Genomic DNA, 17,988 nt, shown 5'->3' with positions numbered 1-17,988 from the left:
GGATAAAATTGTATAGCAGATTACGGTAAAAAGGAGAAGGTGAATACAAAGTGAAACTACTGGCAAAAACAGAAAGAGAAAATAAGACTACAGAAAAGATTTCGAAATGCAACAGTGACAATAACAAACGTAATTGTTGGGTTCAAATTACTGATATCAATATAACAGAGTGAAACATTCCACGTGGGAAAAATATATGTAAAAACAAAGATGATGTGACTTACCGAACGAAAGCGCTGGCAGGTCGATAGACACACAAACAAACACAAACACACACACAAGATTCAAGCTTTCGCAACAAACTGTTGCCCCATCAGGAAAGAGGGGAAGGAGAGGGAAAGACGAAAGGATGTGGGTTTTAAGGGAGAGGGTAAGGAGTCATTCCAATCCCGGGAGCGGAAAGACTTACCTTAGGGGGAAAAAAGGACAGGTATACACTCGCACACACACACATATCCATCCACACATATACAGACACAAGCAGACATATTTAAAGACAAAGGGTTTGAGCAGAGATGTCAGTCGAGGCGGAAGTGAAGAGGCAAAGATGATGTTGAATGACAGGTGAGGTATGAGTGGCGGCAACTTGAAATTAGCGGAGATTGAGGCCTGGTGGGTAACGGGAAGAGAGGATATATTGAAGAGCAAGTTCCCATCTCCGGAGTTGGGATAGGTTGGTGTTGGTGGGAAGTATCCAGATAACCCGGACGGTGTAACACTGTGCCAAGATGTGCTGGCCGTGCACCAAGGCATGTTTAGCCACAGGGTGATCCTCATTACCAACAAACACTGTCTGCCTGTGTCCATTCATGCGAATCGACAGTTTGTTGCTGGTCATTCCCACATAGAATGCATTACAGTGTAGGCAGGTCAGTTGGTAAATCACGTGGGTGCTTTCACATGCGGCTCTGCCTTTGATCGTGTACACCTTCTGGGTTACAGGACTGGAGTAGGTGGTGGTGGGAGGGTGCATGGGACAGGTTTTACACCGGGGGCGGTTACAAGGATAGGAGCCAGAGGGTAGGGAAGGTGGTTTGGGGATTTCATAGGCATGAACTAACAGGTTACGAAGGTTAGGTGACGGCGGAAAGAACCTTTGTGCACATCGCTGTCTACCAACCCAAGTCCAACATAGCCCAGCTGTAACCAACACCTTCTCAACTTTTTTCACACCAGATCTCCAGTTACTTTCCAGTCCACCTTTATCTCTCCCCATATATTTTTATTTTCATTTTCATTTCAGCCTCATGTTACACTTTCCACCTTCTAATACCATGTCACCCACACAACACCCCCACAACGACCCCATTAAGTTTTATTTACATTCCCTCCCCAAACATCCCTTCGCCCTAGCCAGATTACGCTCCCATATTCTATTTTCTCAGGCTTGTCTGACATTTGGCATTACCCCCAAAGGCCTCACACTTAAAGTTCCCATCTCTGGCTGCAACCCTTCTTTCCATCAGTCCCTATACCAGTTCCAAACTGAACAATCCATTGCCCTCACCCACCTAATCCTTCACCTACACATCAACTCAGCCAATGAACACACCCGTCAACTCCTATCCTTAACAAAAGTACTTAATCTTTCCTCTCCCACATCCACACCGGCTGTTCAGAGCATCCTCCTACAGGCCAACCGTAAATTAGAACAGCATGCCACCCTCCACCTCAAAAAACTATCCAATCTCCTGGTTTCCCACCTCCGGAAAGGCAACTCACTCACCCTTCACAACCTTTCCAGCAAACCTCAACCTCCTCTCATTGCACACCAACCCAGTCTCTCCCATCTACTCAATCTCGCACTTCCAGCTCCACTCCCTCCAAAACCTCAAAATTCCAATCAACACAACCTGGAACCACAACACCCCAATTCAGTAGTTAACCTTTCCTCCAAACCTCTCTCCCAATCCGAAACCTCTGTCCTATCCAAAGGCCTCACCTTCAGCCCCACTCCGAGATTCAACCAAGCAGCCCTCGTCAAAGATTTACTGTCATACACCCGTACTCTCTGCTGGAAATATCACTTTGCCACAAAGAAAAATGATCCTAATTACTCCTAATGATCCAACTCCCCAGAACACCATCCAAATTGAACCCTGCCTGGAACAGTTCCGTCCTCCGTCGCAGCGGGACCCACCTCCTCTTCCTCAAAATCACCCTCTCCAAACCTTCCAGGAATTTCTGACTTCCAGCCTTGCATCTCAATCCTTCTTAAAAAACCTTGATCCTACTCCCAACATCACCACTGCTGAAACCCATGCTATCCGTGATCTGAAGGCTGACCGATCCATCGTCATTCTTCCGGCGGACAAGGGTTCCACGACCGTGGTACTTGATCGTCGGGAGTATGTGGCTGAGGGACTGCGTCAGCTTTCAGACAACACCACATACAAAGTTTGCCAAGGTAACCCCATTCCCAATGTCCAGGCGGAGCTTCAAGGAATCCTCAGAACCTTAGTCCCCCTGCAAAACCGTTCACCTGACTCCATCAACCTCCTGACCCCACCGACACCCCGCACCCCTACCTTCTACCTTCTTCCTAAAATCCACAAACCCAATCATCCCGGCCGCCCCATTGTAGCTGGTTACCAAGCCCCCACAGAACGTATCTCTGCCTACGTAGATCAACACCTTCAACCCATTACATGCAGTCTCCCATCCTTCATCAAAGACACCAACCACTTTCTCGAACGCCTGGAATCCTTACCCAATCTGTTACCCCCGGAAACCATCCTTTTTTTTTTTTTTTTTTTTTTTTTTTTTTTTAGGGTGCACAACGTCAACGGTCATTAGCGCCCAGACTACTGTAGGAATGCACAGCGAGTCACAAGTTTAAAACAGCAACGAAACGGAAAACACGATGAAAGATATACTGACAGGCATAGGATTAAAAAAGAAAACAGCATAATCAAATGTCCTTTGAGAGGGTTGTCAAATTGATAAAATGAAGAACGCGAGCAGCTGCTCGTGGGTCATCCGCTAAAATGGCTTCTACAGTACATGGCAGGCCAAGATCGAGACGCAGGGTGTTAAAATCCGGACACGACGTTAAAATGTGGTGGACCGCCAGCAATTGCCCACATGGGCAGAACGGCGCCGGCGCAGCCATCAGCAGATGGCGATGGCTGAACCGGCAGTGGCCAATTCGCAACCGGGCCAAAACTACCTCCTCCCGCCAAGAAGGGCGTGAGGAGGACGTCCAAGCCACGGGAAGAGCTTTCAAGGCCCGAAGCTTGTTGTCTGGAAGTGCAGCCCAATCGGCATGCCACAGCGATACAATGTGCCGACAAATTACCCTGCTACAACCTAAAGAAGGGACACAACAAGAAGCTGTCCGAGGCTGTAGGACCGCAGCCTTGGCCGCGGCATCTGCAGCTTCGTTCCCAGGGATACCGACATGGTCAGGAACCCACATAATGCTAACCGGAGAACCGACGTCCACCAGCTGCTGAAGAGAGCGTTGGATCCGGTGCACGAAAGGGTGAACCGGGTACGGATCACCGAGGCTCTGGATAGCGCTCAGGGAATCGGAGCAGATGACATATGCAGAATGTCGGTGGCGGCAGATGTAAAGGACAGCCTGGTAGAGGGCAAAGAGCTCAGCTGTGAAGACCGAACAATGGCCATGGAGCCGATATTGGAAACTTTGTGCCCCAACAATAAAAGAACACCCGACCCCGTCAATGGCCTTAGAGCCATCTGTATAAATGAAGGTCATATTAATGAACTTTGAACGAAGTTCGACAAAACGGGAGTGGTAGACTGAACCGGGGGTAACCTCCTTCGGGAGCAAGCAGAGGTCAAGGTGGACGCGAACCTGAGCCTGGAGCCAAGGTGGCGTGTGGCTCTTGCCCACTCGAAAGGTGGCAGGGAGTGAAAAATTAAGGTGTTGAAGGAGGCGACGAAAGCGAACTCCAGGGGGTAGCAGGACGGAGACATACAACCCGTATTGACTGTCGAGAGAGTCATAAAAAAAGGAACGATAAGACGGGTGGTCGGGCATTGCCAGTAGCCGACAGGCATACCGACAAAGCAGTATATCGCGCCGGTAGGTGAGTGGCAACTCACCAGCGTCAGCATGAAGACTCTCGACGGGACTAGTATAAAACGCTCCGATCGCAAGTCATAAACCCCGATGTTGTATGGAGTTGAGGCGGCGTACGATGGATGGCCGTGCAGAGGAGTATACGAAGCTCCCATAATCCAGCTTGGAGCGGACGATCGACCGATATAGGCGAAGTAGGACGGTTCGATCCGCTCCCCACGACATACCACTGAGAACACGGAGGACATTGAGAGAACGGGTACAACGGGCAGCCAAATAAGACACATGTGGAGACCAACTAAGTTTCCTGTCAAATGTAAGACCTAAAAATTTTGTTGTCTCCACGAATGGGAGAGCAACGGGACCGAGTCGTAAGGACGGTGGGAGAAACTCTTTGTAGCGCCAGAAGTTAATACAGACCGTCTTCTCGGCAGAAAAACGGAAGCCATTGGCGACACTCCAGGAGTAAAGACGGTCAAGAGAACGCTGAAGACAGCGCTCCAGGAAACACGTACGCTGCGCGCTGCAATAGATGGTAAAATCGTCCACGAAAAGGGAGCCTGATACATCTGCTGGGAGGCAATCCATTATTGGATTGATCGCTATGGCGAAGAGAGCGACGCTCAAAACTGAGCCCTGTGGCACCCCATTCTCCTGGCGAAAGGTGTCTGACAGGACAGAACCCACACGTACCCTGAACTGTCGATCCATTAAAAAGGAACGAATAAAAAGAGGGAGGCGACCGCGAAGGCCCCATGTATGCATGGTGCGGAGAATGCCCGCCCTCCAACAGGTGTCGTAAGCCTTCTCCAAATCAAAGAACACAGCCGCGGTCGGGCGCTTCCGCAAGAAGTTATTCATAATGAAGGTCGACAAGGTAACCAGATGGTCAACAGCAAACCGGCGCCTACGAAATCCACATTGTACATTGGTAAGGAGGCGTCGAGACTCGAGCAGCCATACCAATCGAGAGTTAACCATTCGCTCCATCACTTTACAGACACAGCTGGTAAGCGAGATGGGTCGATAACTGGAAGGCAAGTGCTTGTCCTTCCCCGGCTTAGGAATCGGGACAACAATAGACTCGCGCCAGCATGCGGGAACATGGCCCTCAATCCAGATGCGATTGTAAGTACGAAGAAGAAAACCTTTACCCGCAGGAGAAAGGTTCTTCAGCATCTGAATATGAATAGAATCAGGCCCTGGAGCGGAGGACCGTGATCGGCCAAGTGCGTTTTCGAGTTCCCGCATGGTGAATGGGGCATTATAACTTTCACGATTCGAGGAGCGGAAGTTAGGTGGCCTAGCCTCCTCTGCCTGTTTGCGGGGGAGGAAGGCAGGGTGGTAATGAGCGGAGCTTGAAACCTCTGCGAAAAAGCGGCCGAAGGCATTGGAGACAGCCTCAGGGGCCACAAGGACGTCATTCGCGACCGTCAAGCCAGAAACTGGTGAGTGGACCTTAGTGCCAGATAGCCGGCGCAGGCTACCCCAGACAACAGAAGAAGGAGTAAAACTGTTGAAGGTGCTTGTGAAAGCAGCCCAGCTGGCTTTCTTGCTTTCTTTAATAATACGACGACACTGTGCACGTAATCGTTTATAATTGATACAATTCGCCACTGTAGGGTGGCGTTTAAAGGTGCGTAAAGCACGTCGACGAGCACGTAAAGCGTCTCTACATGCTGCGGTCCACCAGGGGACCGGTACGCGACGTGGAGAAGAAGTAGGGTGAGGGATGGAATATTCAGCAGCAGTGAGAATGACTTCCGTGAGGTGTGCGACCTGACTATCGCAGCTTGGGAATGTTTGATCCTGAAAGGTCGCCCTGGAAGAGAAGAGCCCCCAGTCTGCTTTGGAGATGTTCCAACTAGATGAGCACGGAGAGGGGGGTATGCTGCAGGAGATGGATAACACACGGGAAACCATCCTTGTAACCATTGATGCCACTTCCTTATACACAAATATTCCGCACGTCCAGGGCCTCGCTGCGATGGAGCACTTCCTTTCACGCCGATCACCTGCCACCCTACCTAAAACCTCTTTCCTCATCACCTTAGCCAGCTTCATCTTGACCCACAACTTCTTCACTTTTGAAGGCCAGACATACCAACAATTAAAGGGAACAGCCATGGGTACCAGGATGGCCCCCTCGTACGCCAACCTATTCATGGGTCGCTTAGAGGAAGCCTTCTTGGTTACCCAGGCCTGCCAACCCAAAGTTTGGTACAGATTTATTGATGACATCTTCATGATCTGGACTCACAGTGAAGAAGAACTTCAGAATTTCCTCTCCAACCTCAATTCCTTTGGTTCCATCAGATTCACCTGGTCCTACTCCAAATCCCATGCCACTTTCCTTGACGTTGACCTCCACCTGTCCAGTGGCCAGCTTCACAAGTCCGTCCACATCAAACCGACCAACAAGCAACAGTACCTGCATTATGACAGCTGCCACCCATTCCACATCAAACGGTCCCTTCCCTACAGCCTAGGTCTTCGTGGCAAACGAATCTGCTCCAGTCCGGAATCCCTGAGCCATTACACCAACAACCTGACAACAGCTTTCGCATTTCGCAACTACCCTCCCGACCTGGTACAGAAGCAAATAACCAGAGCCACTTCCTCATCCCCTCGAACCCAGAATCCCCCACAGAAGAACCACAAAAGTGCCCCACTTGTGACAGGATACTTTCCGGGACTGGACCAGACTCTGAACGTGGCTCTCCAGCAGGGATACGACTTCCTCAAATCCTGCCCTGAAATGAGATCCATCCTTCATGAAATCCTCCCCACTCCACCAAGAGTGTCTTTCCGTCGTCCGCCTAACCTTCGTAACCTGTTAGTTCATCCCTATGAAATCCCCAAACCACCTTCCCTACCCTCTGGCTCCTATCCTTGTAACCGCCCCCGGTGTAAAACCTGTCCCATGCACCCTCCCACCACCACCTACTCCAGTCCTGTAACCCGGAAGGTGTACACGATCAAAGGCAGAGCCACATGTGAAAGCACCCACATGATTTACCAACTGACCTGCCTACACTGTAATGCATTCTATGTGGGAATGACCAGCAACAAACTGTCGATTCGCATGAATGGACACAGGCAGCAGAGTGTTTGTTGGTAATGAGGATCACCCTGTGGCTAAACATGCCTTGGTGCACGGCCAGCACATCTTGGCACAGTGTTACACCGTCCGGGTTATCTGGATACTTCCCACCAACACCAACCTATCCCAACTCCGGAGATGGGAACTTGCTCTTCAATATATCCTCTCTTCCCGTTACCCACCAGGCCTCAATCTCCGCTAATTTCAAGTTGCCGCCACTCATACCTCACCTGTCATTCAACATCATCTTTGCCTCTTCACTTCCACCTCGACTGACATCTCTGCCCAAACCCTTTGTCTTTAAATATGTCTGCTTGTGTCTGTATATGTGTGGATGGATATGTGTGTGTGTGCGAGTGTATACCTGTCCTTTTTTCCCCCCTAAGGTAAGTCCTTCCGCTCCCGGGATTGGAATGACTCCTTACCCTCTCCCTTAAAACCCACATCCTTTCGTCTTTCCCTCTCCTTCCCCTCTTTCCTGATGGGGCAACAGTTTGTTGCGAAAGCTTGAATTTTGTGTGTGTGTTTGTGTTTGTTTGTGTGTCTATCGACCTGCCAGCGCTTTCGTTCGGTAAGTCACATCATCTTTGTTTTTACATATATTTTTCCCACGTGGAATGTTTCCCTCTGTTATATTGAAATTATATATTTGATATTTTTTCATATATTACAATACACATTCAAGAAGTATGTGAACAGATATTAACAGTTACGAATGGATATTAACAATTACCTTAATGAAGATATAAAGATGTTTCCAAAGAAGCATCTTCTTTTTGTAAGTCTCCTCGGTCTGTTGATTTTCAATGAACTTGTCCCAAATGTCTTGTGACAGCTGAAAAATTTGAAATATTAAGGCATCTTAAATCCACTGAACTATCAGATGAATGATTTAAAATGACAGAATCAAAACAATATGGTTAAGCTTTAAACACTTACACTTGATTGGAAAAAAGTGGAATGCTCCCACAAATAAGACTAGACATTTTCGTCTGTGTAGTATTTAAAACTCAATATTTTTTTCACGAAGTATCTTTGTGTATTAATGGCTGAGAATGCTATTTTACGAGCAGGTGAATGTCTGATCATTTCTTCTTATCACTCACAGATATTGGCTTTTAAATTGTGAGATTTTACTACAACAGAAAAGTCTCTATTCATTTCTACTTATTCCTACAAAATTATATGCCCAATATTAGAAAGTGCCCTGGGTGCTCTAGAACTTAGTAGTTAAGTACCATCACACAACTGCTTCAACTGCACTCTGCCATACATTTTTCAATGGTCTTTGTTCATATGTCATTTCTTCAATGTCAAGTCCATAACAATTCTGCTTAATATCCAGCTATGTCACAATGACAATTCCCATTCACGTAACAGTACAACAGATTCAACACAAACAAAACATGAAAAATTAGTAGTTATCATGAAATGAGTTACTGAGCCTATAGTCAAATACAGAAATTATCTAGCTATAAATGTATATTTTGTCTAAAAAAATTGGCATGATGTTACTAACATCTCGTACAAAATTCCAACAAGCGAAGATCTATACCATGCACAGAATCTAAGTTTATCTGAATGTACAGAAGTCTCACAGACAAAAACTATGTTTGCCAACACTTTTTAATTTGCATGCCAGCTATCAACTCATAATATTTTTTGCCATCATATTTTCACTTGATCACTTTCAGTACATCATGTCATGGATGTATTAAGTGATAATCTATAAAATCTGGAGATTTCTTCTCTACTGTGGCTCTACATACTGTGTAGCATTACTCATACAATTTACTACACTCTACAATATCTGCCGAAAAACTTATATGATGAACTGCAAAGTAGTGTGCATATATACATACAGGGTTATTCTAAATGATGGATCCACTCTGAAAAATTCATATGTATTCAAGTACAAATCCAAAATGAACAAGCTTTATACCAATGAAAAGAAGTAGTTTCAAAGTGATTGGCAGGTGGTGGCTGGTGGGCGGTGATGGTTTAAGAAGCAGCCAGTAGAGTTTGCACAGCAATAGGGCCTTCATTCTGTTTCACTGTCAGTTGCGAATGAGACGGGTGACTGTGGAGCACAAGGTTTTCTGCATTCTTGAGTTCGCAAAAAATGATTCACAAATTGCAGTGCAGCGGGCATTTCGTACCACACTGCACATTTATAACATTCATCACATTTACAATTATTAACTAACTATTAAAAACTAATTAATTACAAATTATTAAATTTATTAAACTGATATCAAACACTATGAAAAATTTTTGAAACTTCCTCTTTTCATTGGTATATTTCATTGGTATAAAGCTGCTTCATTTTGGATTTGTACTTGAATAAATACGAAGTTTTGAAAATGGGTACATCATTTAGAATAACCCTATATTATGAATTGAAGTCCTCCCACAGCGTTTTTTTCTATCTGTATGTGAAGGCTAATCTCAGGCAGTAATATAGGATTTGATAAGGTTCTCACTAAGACAGACTGATTCACGAGAAAAGTTTGTGTATGTAATTTATTACCACCATGCCACATAATTCGTCTTGTCACAGACAGTTAGTGCTTCCCATATGAAGCTGGACATGTCACTAGTTCATACGCAGCTTGACTGTGTATTAAAATTACATGGGGATACCTTTCAAGTTGAAATCTTATATCCAAATCTTTTGCTGGAAATGCAGTCACTGACATCATCCTCCTCTTTCATTGGTGTTTGACCTGCATGCTGGCAGCGCCCATTGTTTTGGCTCTCTGCCGCAATTTTATCCGATATTGTGGCCAATCAGGGTGCGTGCAGGAGATCTTGAGATCATCATGCAGAGTGGAAAAATTCATCATTCCCTAGATTGTCCTACTGGCCATTTATCATTTAATCTCAAACTAAAACCAGTCCTTGAAACTGTTGCATCTGTTCTGAGAACATGCCCATACCATCATAGACATTTTCCTAATCTTGTCTGCTACTGGTGCTACTCCACATAATTTATGAACTTCATAATTTGTGATATGATCATGCAGTGTTATTCCAGATGTCCACCTGAGCATCTTAGTTCCCACGACTTCTTTTGTTGAAGGCCCGTATTCAGCACCATGCAGTGCAACTGAAGAGATTACTGATTGGTATACTTTCAACTTGAGCCTGTTTGGAATCTTCTGGTCACAAGTAAACCAGTCACAGAACACCATTTGAGGCACTGCTGCTCAGGTGGTTAGAGATTCCTGCACCGAGATTTCCATTACCAGCAATTGTCAAGCCTCGGTACTCAAGTCACTATTGTTAGGAGGTCAACACCACTGATTCTGATAGTATCCAATAGAGCTACTACCACTAGGTAGTTCTTCCAGGCTTGTACTTGACACTGCACGTCAGTTTTAGCTTCAAAGGCTAATAACACATCATCAACAAACAGTAACGAAGAGGGTGCAGTTTTCTGCAAATCTTCTGTGATCATATCCATTACTGTGATGAAGGAGAGATAGATGTGTGTGTGTGTGTGTGTGTGTGTGTGTGTGGCAGTCCAGTTCCAAAATAGAGCACTTAAAGCGATTCAAAACAAACAACATAAATCAGCAGTGCAGTATGCAGAAAATATGGATATTCGTTGGTGTATCCACTATGAAGATCATATATTGAGTTACACACGATGAGCCGGCATAAAACATCTGTTGCTGTAAGTCTGTTCTTCACACTGGGTACACGCAAAAATTGGCATATTTTATGCTTACAGCAGAACTACATGGTGGTTACAATTTATATCACATAATGTGAACTTCAATATTCTAGACGAGCTGAACTGCCACAAACATGTCTGAAAATGACATGTACAATTTCAAAATCAATCATGTGCAACACCATCAATAATACAGCTGAATGCTTATCCAATAATAGTATATTAAATACAGGAGCCAATAAAACTGAAATTATAAACAAAAATCTGTTTACTAGGCAAAAGAAACCGAAGTCTATAAATCAAATTGTGTGTATTAAACCAATAATACTTGTTTAATATACTATTAAGTAATGCGCCATACCACTGGCCATAACGTTAAAAAAATATTGTGATTCCAATCTACTTCAACTCTACTGCAGAAAAAAAAAACCATTAATACCTTATCCCACTGAGAGCCATTTGTAAGTCGGGGAGGAGGTGGTGAGGCAGCAACCTGCATGAGATGTGCATGTGCGAGGAAATGATCAGGTGCTGTAAAGACAGGTGGCCCACATCCACCAGAGTGAAAAGGCAGAAAAAAGCGCCTACGTGACTGCCTCTGTGACTGCTGCAATTGTTGTTGTTGTTGTTGCTGCTGCTGCTGGTGGTGTTGCTGCTGCTGCTGCTGCTGCTGCTGCTGCATGGGGTGCCGCAAAGGCAGTGCCTGAGTATACTGTTGCCTCTGGTGGTTACTGTTGCTGCTGCCACTGTTGTTATAATGCCGCTTATTTTGGTAACTGCCATTGTTCCCACTTCGGTAATATGGTGGCTGGTGTTGCTGATGTTGGTGGTGACTGTGAAGGTGATAGTGGTGAGGGTGATGCTGGTGCTTCTGCTGTTGATAAAATGTTTGTTGTGGCTGTCCAGAAGAGCAGCCGCCACCATGCACATCATGTAGCCTCCTAAATTACATACAAAAACGCATATTTAATATTAAAACAAATACCTACTACTTTTAAACAATTGCAATATCAATGAACGTGCCAATATGTAAAATCCATTAGAGTAATTTCCTTGCCTAAAAATGCAATATTAAACATATTTATAAGGAACATAACTTCTTTACTAAATGCCTAACTTAGTTGTTAATAACATGCCAGAAAAATCTTCATTTACACATCAGTTAAATGGTGCAAAATTTAGTTGTCAACAGGGACCCTTCTCTACAATAAGCGTATATTATATGTGAACATACCCATAATACAGATTATGTATCTACTGAAAACACACACACACACACACACACACACACACACACACACACAGCTCACTGCCTCTGGCCACTGAGGCCAAGCTGCAAGCAACTGCATGTGATAGGAGAAGCAATCTGGGTGGTGGGGATAAGGAGGATGCTGGGATGGGGAAAGGGGGGGGGGAGGAGGAGGAGGAGGAGGAGGAGGAGGAGGAGGGGGGGGAAGTATAGAAGAGTAAGGGATGGGGGAGGGTGTAATGCTGCTTGTGAGAGCATGAAGGGAAGTCGTGGAGACAGAGTAGGCCTGCTAGGTGCAGTCGTGAAGCTTGAGGGGGGTGGGGGAGGGGTGGACAGGTGGGGAGGGGGGGAGGGAAGTAGAGGAGGGGTGGGGAGTGAGGGGAAGAGAGACTAGTTGGTGCACTGACAGAATAGAAGGTTCTGTTGCGCTGGGGTAGGAGAGGGGAAAGGGACAAGTGGGTGAAGAATAGGCACTAACAAAGGTTGAGGCCAGGGAGTGTTACAAGAACACAGGATATATCACAGTGAGAGTTCCCACCTGCACAATTCAGTAAAGCTGTTAGGGATGATCCAGATGGCACAGGCTGTGAAGAAGTCATTGATGTGAAGCACGTTGTGTTGGGCAGCCTGCTCAGCAACCGAGTGGTCCAGCTATTTCTTGGCCACAACTTGTCAGTGGCCATTCATGCAGACAAATAGCTTGTTGGTTATCATCAGAGCTCAGTGGTTATAATCCTAGACTCCAACCTTATCACACTTCCTGCTTCGCTCTCGCATATTTTCGTGTGTTATTTTCTGTATGTTCCTGTGCCACATGAACTTGTTGAACCTCGAATTACCATCCCCCCCCCCTTTTTCTCTTATTCTCATTTGCACATACTAACCGCACCTAATCTAGTCCCCCACCCCCTCCCCCCTCTTCATACATACCCAACCAACAATATAAACCCCACATTATCATCACTTTCATTATTTATTTTTCCTCTTTGGCTCATAGTGTTTTCACATTAGTTTCAGTTCATTTTACCCTCTCACTATCAGGCCTATTCCCTCAGATTTCACCTTTTCCCCCCATACTTCACCCATTCCATCCTTTCAGTGATTTTTCCTGCAAATTTTTATACCATCAAATTACCCACCTCTGGTTGCAACCTCTCCTTCCACAATGACCTCCATCTGTTCAAATTCCACCAGTCCATAGCCCTCAGCAAAGAAGTCCTGCAAAACCATGCAAATTAGGCCCAAACGTCCTTACAATACCTTCTCTCCATCTGTAAAAGTCTCCTGCTCTGCAGTCCCAAATTCTTGTATCCCATCATTCACAATGAAAGTCTTGCCCTCCAGGAACTATACAAGCATGAACAATGCAATCTCAAGAAACTCTCCAACCTTTTCACCTCCAACTCATGGACTACCACCATCCACAACCTTGACAACAGCCTCCAACCCTCACTCACATCCCCTCTTAGCTGACAAATCCTTCCTTGTAGACCTACTACATTTACCATACTCTCAGAAACTCCTTCCCACAACCATTCAGAATCCAGAACATAAACAGACCCACAACACAGTCATGAACCTTTCCTCCAAAAGCCTTAGTCCCACAGAAGTATCATTCACTTCCAAAGGCCTTACCTTTAGCTCCACTCCCAAATTCAATCACAGTGGATTTGTTAGAGACCTCCTCTCCTTCACCCAGTCCCTACAGTTGAAACCTTTTCGCCACCAACCCTACCAATCAGACTCAACCAAAAGCCTATGTTGAATCCTGCCCGACTTAGTTCACTCCTCCACCCAACCATAATCCACCCCCACTTCACCCAAATCACCACTATTAACATTCCAGAATTTTGTAACCTCGAACCTTACCTCACCATCATCCATTAAATCACTCAGCATGCAAGCTAATCTAACATTCACAGAAACAATCGCAATAAACTTGAACCGCAAGGATTACCAGACAGAGGGACACTAGACAGTTGTAATATTCATCCACCTACAAACCCTGCCACACTGACCCCATTCCAGAAATACAACAGGATCTCTAGCCTTTCCTCAGCTCCTTATACCCATCTCAGAACCTCTCTCCTGAGCATCTCTCTCCTAATCCCTAACACTCCCCACACCCCTGCCTTCTACATCTTTCCTAAAGTCCATAAACCCCATCACCCAAGACACCCCATTGTGGTCGGTGACTGTGCTTCCACTGATAGCTTCTCTGCTCTTGTGGACTAATACCTTCAGCCTATTACCTGTAAGCTACCGACCTATACCAAAGATATCAACAATTTCCTCCACTGACTCCCCACAGTTCCCGTTTCTTTGCCACACAGCACCCTGCTCATCACTACTGAAGCCATTCCCTCTACAATAACATCCCTAATGCCCACGGCTTGCTGCTATTGAACACTACCTTTTCCAATGCCCGATTGATTCCAAACCTACAACAGTCTTCCTGGTGGCCATGACCAACTGTATCCTCATCCACAATTATTTCATCTTTGCAGGCATCGCCTACAAACACACATGTGGTACAGTAATGGGCATCAACACGGTTCCATCCTATGCCAACTTATTCATGGGCCATCTAGAGGAATCCTTCCTAACCACCCAGAATCCCAAACCCCTCACATGGTTCAGATTCACTTCTGATATCTCCACAGTCCGGTCCGAGAGTGAGGACACTTTTCACTTTCCCACTGAAGCCCAACACTTTCTCCCCCACTCGCTTCCCCTGGTCCTCCTCAACACAACATCCCACCTTCCTTGATATTGACCTCCACCTCAAAATGGCTACATCAGTACCTCCATCCCCACCAAAACCACCAACCACCGGCAATACCACACTCTGACAGCTGCCAACCACTCCATACCAGGAATTCCCTTCCATTTACCCTAGCCACCTGTGGCCATCGCATCTGCAGTGACGAGCAGCCTCTCTCAAAATATACCAAGGGTCTCACTGAGACCTTCACAGACCAAAATTACCTTCTAACCTTTGTACAGAAACAGATCTCCCATGCCTCATGTCTCCAGTCACCTACCACACTCCACATTCTCATTCTCACTGTATGGCCACAAACAAGCACTCCCCTCTTGACTTACTACCACCCACCACTGGAGTAACAATCACATTCACCACTGGGATTTTGACTTCTTCTCATGCCCTGAAACAAGGACTATCCAAACTCACTATCCTTCCTGCCACTCCCACAGTGGTATTCCACCACCCATCGAACCTAGGCCATATCCTCATCCGTCACTATGAAATTACACCCAGGCTCCCCCCTGCCTAATGGCTCTTATCCCTGTAACAGACCTAGATGCAAGACCTGCCCCATACATTGCCACCTCCAGTCCATTCACAAGCCTCATCCATCCCATCAAGGCAGGGCTTCCTGTGATAGCAGCCATGTGATTTACAAACTATACTGCGATCACAAACTATGCTGCGATCACCATGCTGCATTCTACACCAGCATGACAATCAACAAGATATCTGTCCACATGAATGGCCACTAACAAGCCGGACCATTCTACCCAAGATATCCTTGTATGCTCCCACAAGCAGCACTATATCGTCCACCACTCCTAACCTGCTACCCCTCCCCCTCACTGCTCCAGCCTCCGCTTTACCCCCACCACCCACATTGCTTTTCCCATCAGGTGCAAGTGTTCCCAGTCCGTCTTAGTGGCCAAAGACAGTAATCATGTGTGAATTTGTGGAGGTATGTGTGTTTTCTACATAAGAAGATGGCCTTTTGGCCGAAAGCTCACATGTACAACAGTGTTTTCATTGTTGTCTGTCTGCTCTCAACATCTCCTCTACATGGGGAATATCACTATCTTTTTCATAATATTGTCAAAACTGAATCACTAAATTGTCATAAGACCAATGCATGCATATGAAACATAAAAACACAAAATGAAGCTGAGCTGACATGCACAAATTTATATATGCATTGAATCTCAAGCTAACAGAATTTTCTAAAATTTCTTCATCAGATTCACTAGTTACACTCAAAACTAGGTAGTGGTAACCAATAAAATATTTAATTGGTGGATATAATGCCATTTTTTAAATAAGTAGTTCTGTAGTTTGTTAGCTGAGCAAGTGAAGTGTACATTGATTCACTTCTGAAAGTATTTTACGTTGGAAAATCAACTACCTACATTTCCACTGTCCCTGAGGACCTCTCCTACAGTAGCAAATGAGAGGTCAGTCACAAAAATGTACCTTACACACAGGCCTAATTTCCAGAAAACCAAAGCACAGCTGCAAAAGACTGTAATGGTCAAATTTAGCTTCTGTTAAGAATTTTGTTAGCCATAATCAAAGTTAAGGGTAAAACAGATTTTTCTGTTTTTATTACCTTCATATTTGTATTCCATACTCTAGCAGGACAGATATGGAACTTGCTGCTGTACATAGCTGCAGGAGCCAACCATGGTCTACACACACACACACACACACACACACACACACACACATATTGAAGTGCCAAAGAAACTGGTATAGGAATGTGTATTCAAATACAGAAACATGTAAACAGGCAGAATATGGTGCTGCGATCGGCAATGCCTATATAACACAACATGTGCCTTGGGCATTGTTAGATCAGATGCAGCTACTACAATGGCAGGTTATCAAGATTTAAGTGAGTTTTAATATAGTGTTATAGTCAGTGCATGAGCGATGGAACACAGCACTCCAAGGTAGCGATGAAGTGGGGATTTCCCTGTACAACCATTTCATGAGTGTACTATGACACCATCCTAGCTTTTGTACTAACAGTTGCTTTCTTGAAGAGAAGGACTGTTTGGAGAAGGTTACAAAGGAAAGGCAGGTAACTCAGATCTCAGAATGAAAGGGACCTGCAACAGGTGTTATGGGTCCTCCCTATTTAACATCCCCTCCCCCCCCCCCTGCACCCCTCCTCCCTCCCACTCTCCCTTACATACATGTGTGTATTGTCAGTACTGGTGTTGCTCCTCAATGTAGGTACTGGCCAGCAATTCTGTTTCACAATTTTGTAGTTTCCTTGAGAGAATTTTCCTTTCCATACAATTAACCTCAGGTTTATTTTACATGAAAACTTTTAGGATACTGCAACACATCATCATCTTCAGTCACATCACAATTAATTCTTTGTATGATAAAAATTTTTGAGGGTAACTTATAGAATTATATGTTTATTTTTTTACTGGGTTTGCAAGGGGGGTTACATCATAGTACAATATTCATTACACACAATGTTAGAAGCCAATGACCCTGCAAGGAGCTCAAAGTTCAATACAAAATCTTAAGTATGTACTATTTCCAATATGCTACTAAACTGAATTTATAGTGAGAAGGGAAAAGTAATTTCCTTGTGGTCACACAGGAGTATCCCATATAGGAAATACTTTTATCCTCTATTTTTAATCATATGTAAAAAGAAAAAGACGATTATTACAAGTTCCCTTCTTTAAAATGAATGAGTACCATAACATCAAACTGATTAAGTGTAAGCCATAATAGATTCAATACGTAAAATCAAAAGACTATATAATGATGGCATTATGAGAAACTGAACTGGCACACAGTGTTTTTATGTACAAGAAAATATTTATATACAGCATATGTAATGGATAAGTCCGACTGTAAACTTAAGTTACCTAAGAATAATCCGGACTTTCTGAAGCATTATTTACATGTAATGCTATTATACATGATTCTTTTGAGTATAATTACAAGTATGTTTCACACAGTCGAAGTTTAATTTTGAGTCAACTAGAATTTGCCTTACACATAAAAGGTAAACTACAGATTCATCACGATTAACCAGGAATGGTTTAAAGACACATTTATATTACAACAAATTAAAGATGTAACAAAATGACAGAACCCACTGAAAGTGACAATGGGT

General features: G+C 44.7%; 1 protein-coding gene across 3 annotated transcripts in view; it reads right to left on the bottom strand.

Moving 5' to 3' along the window:
* The window catches only part of LOC126199329 (poly(A) RNA polymerase gld-2 homolog A-like), a 162,759-nt gene that overhangs the window by 113,810 nt on the left and 30,961 nt on the right, over positions 1 to 17,988 (bottom strand). For all 3 annotated transcript variants that reach the window (XM_049936174.1, XM_049936173.1, XM_049936176.1), the window contains exons 4-5: positions 11,270 to 11,771; positions 7,885 to 7,986 (exon numbers count right to left, since the gene is read on the bottom strand). In XM_049936174.1, the coding sequence (XP_049792131.1) occupies positions 7,885 to 7,986; positions 11,270 to 11,771 (604 nt within the window). The remainder of the gene's footprint in view (positions 1 to 7,884; positions 7,987 to 11,269; positions 11,772 to 17,988) is intronic.

The sequence above is a fragment of the Schistocerca nitens genome, chromosome 8, assembly GCF_023898315.1.
Source record: "Schistocerca nitens isolate TAMUIC-IGC-003100 chromosome 8, iqSchNite1.1, whole genome shotgun sequence".
Classification (NCBI taxonomy): domain Eukaryota; kingdom Metazoa; phylum Arthropoda; class Insecta; order Orthoptera; family Acrididae; genus Schistocerca; species Schistocerca nitens.
Note: the sequence above shows the minus strand (reverse complement) of the source record. Positions and strands in the feature narration are given on the sequence as shown.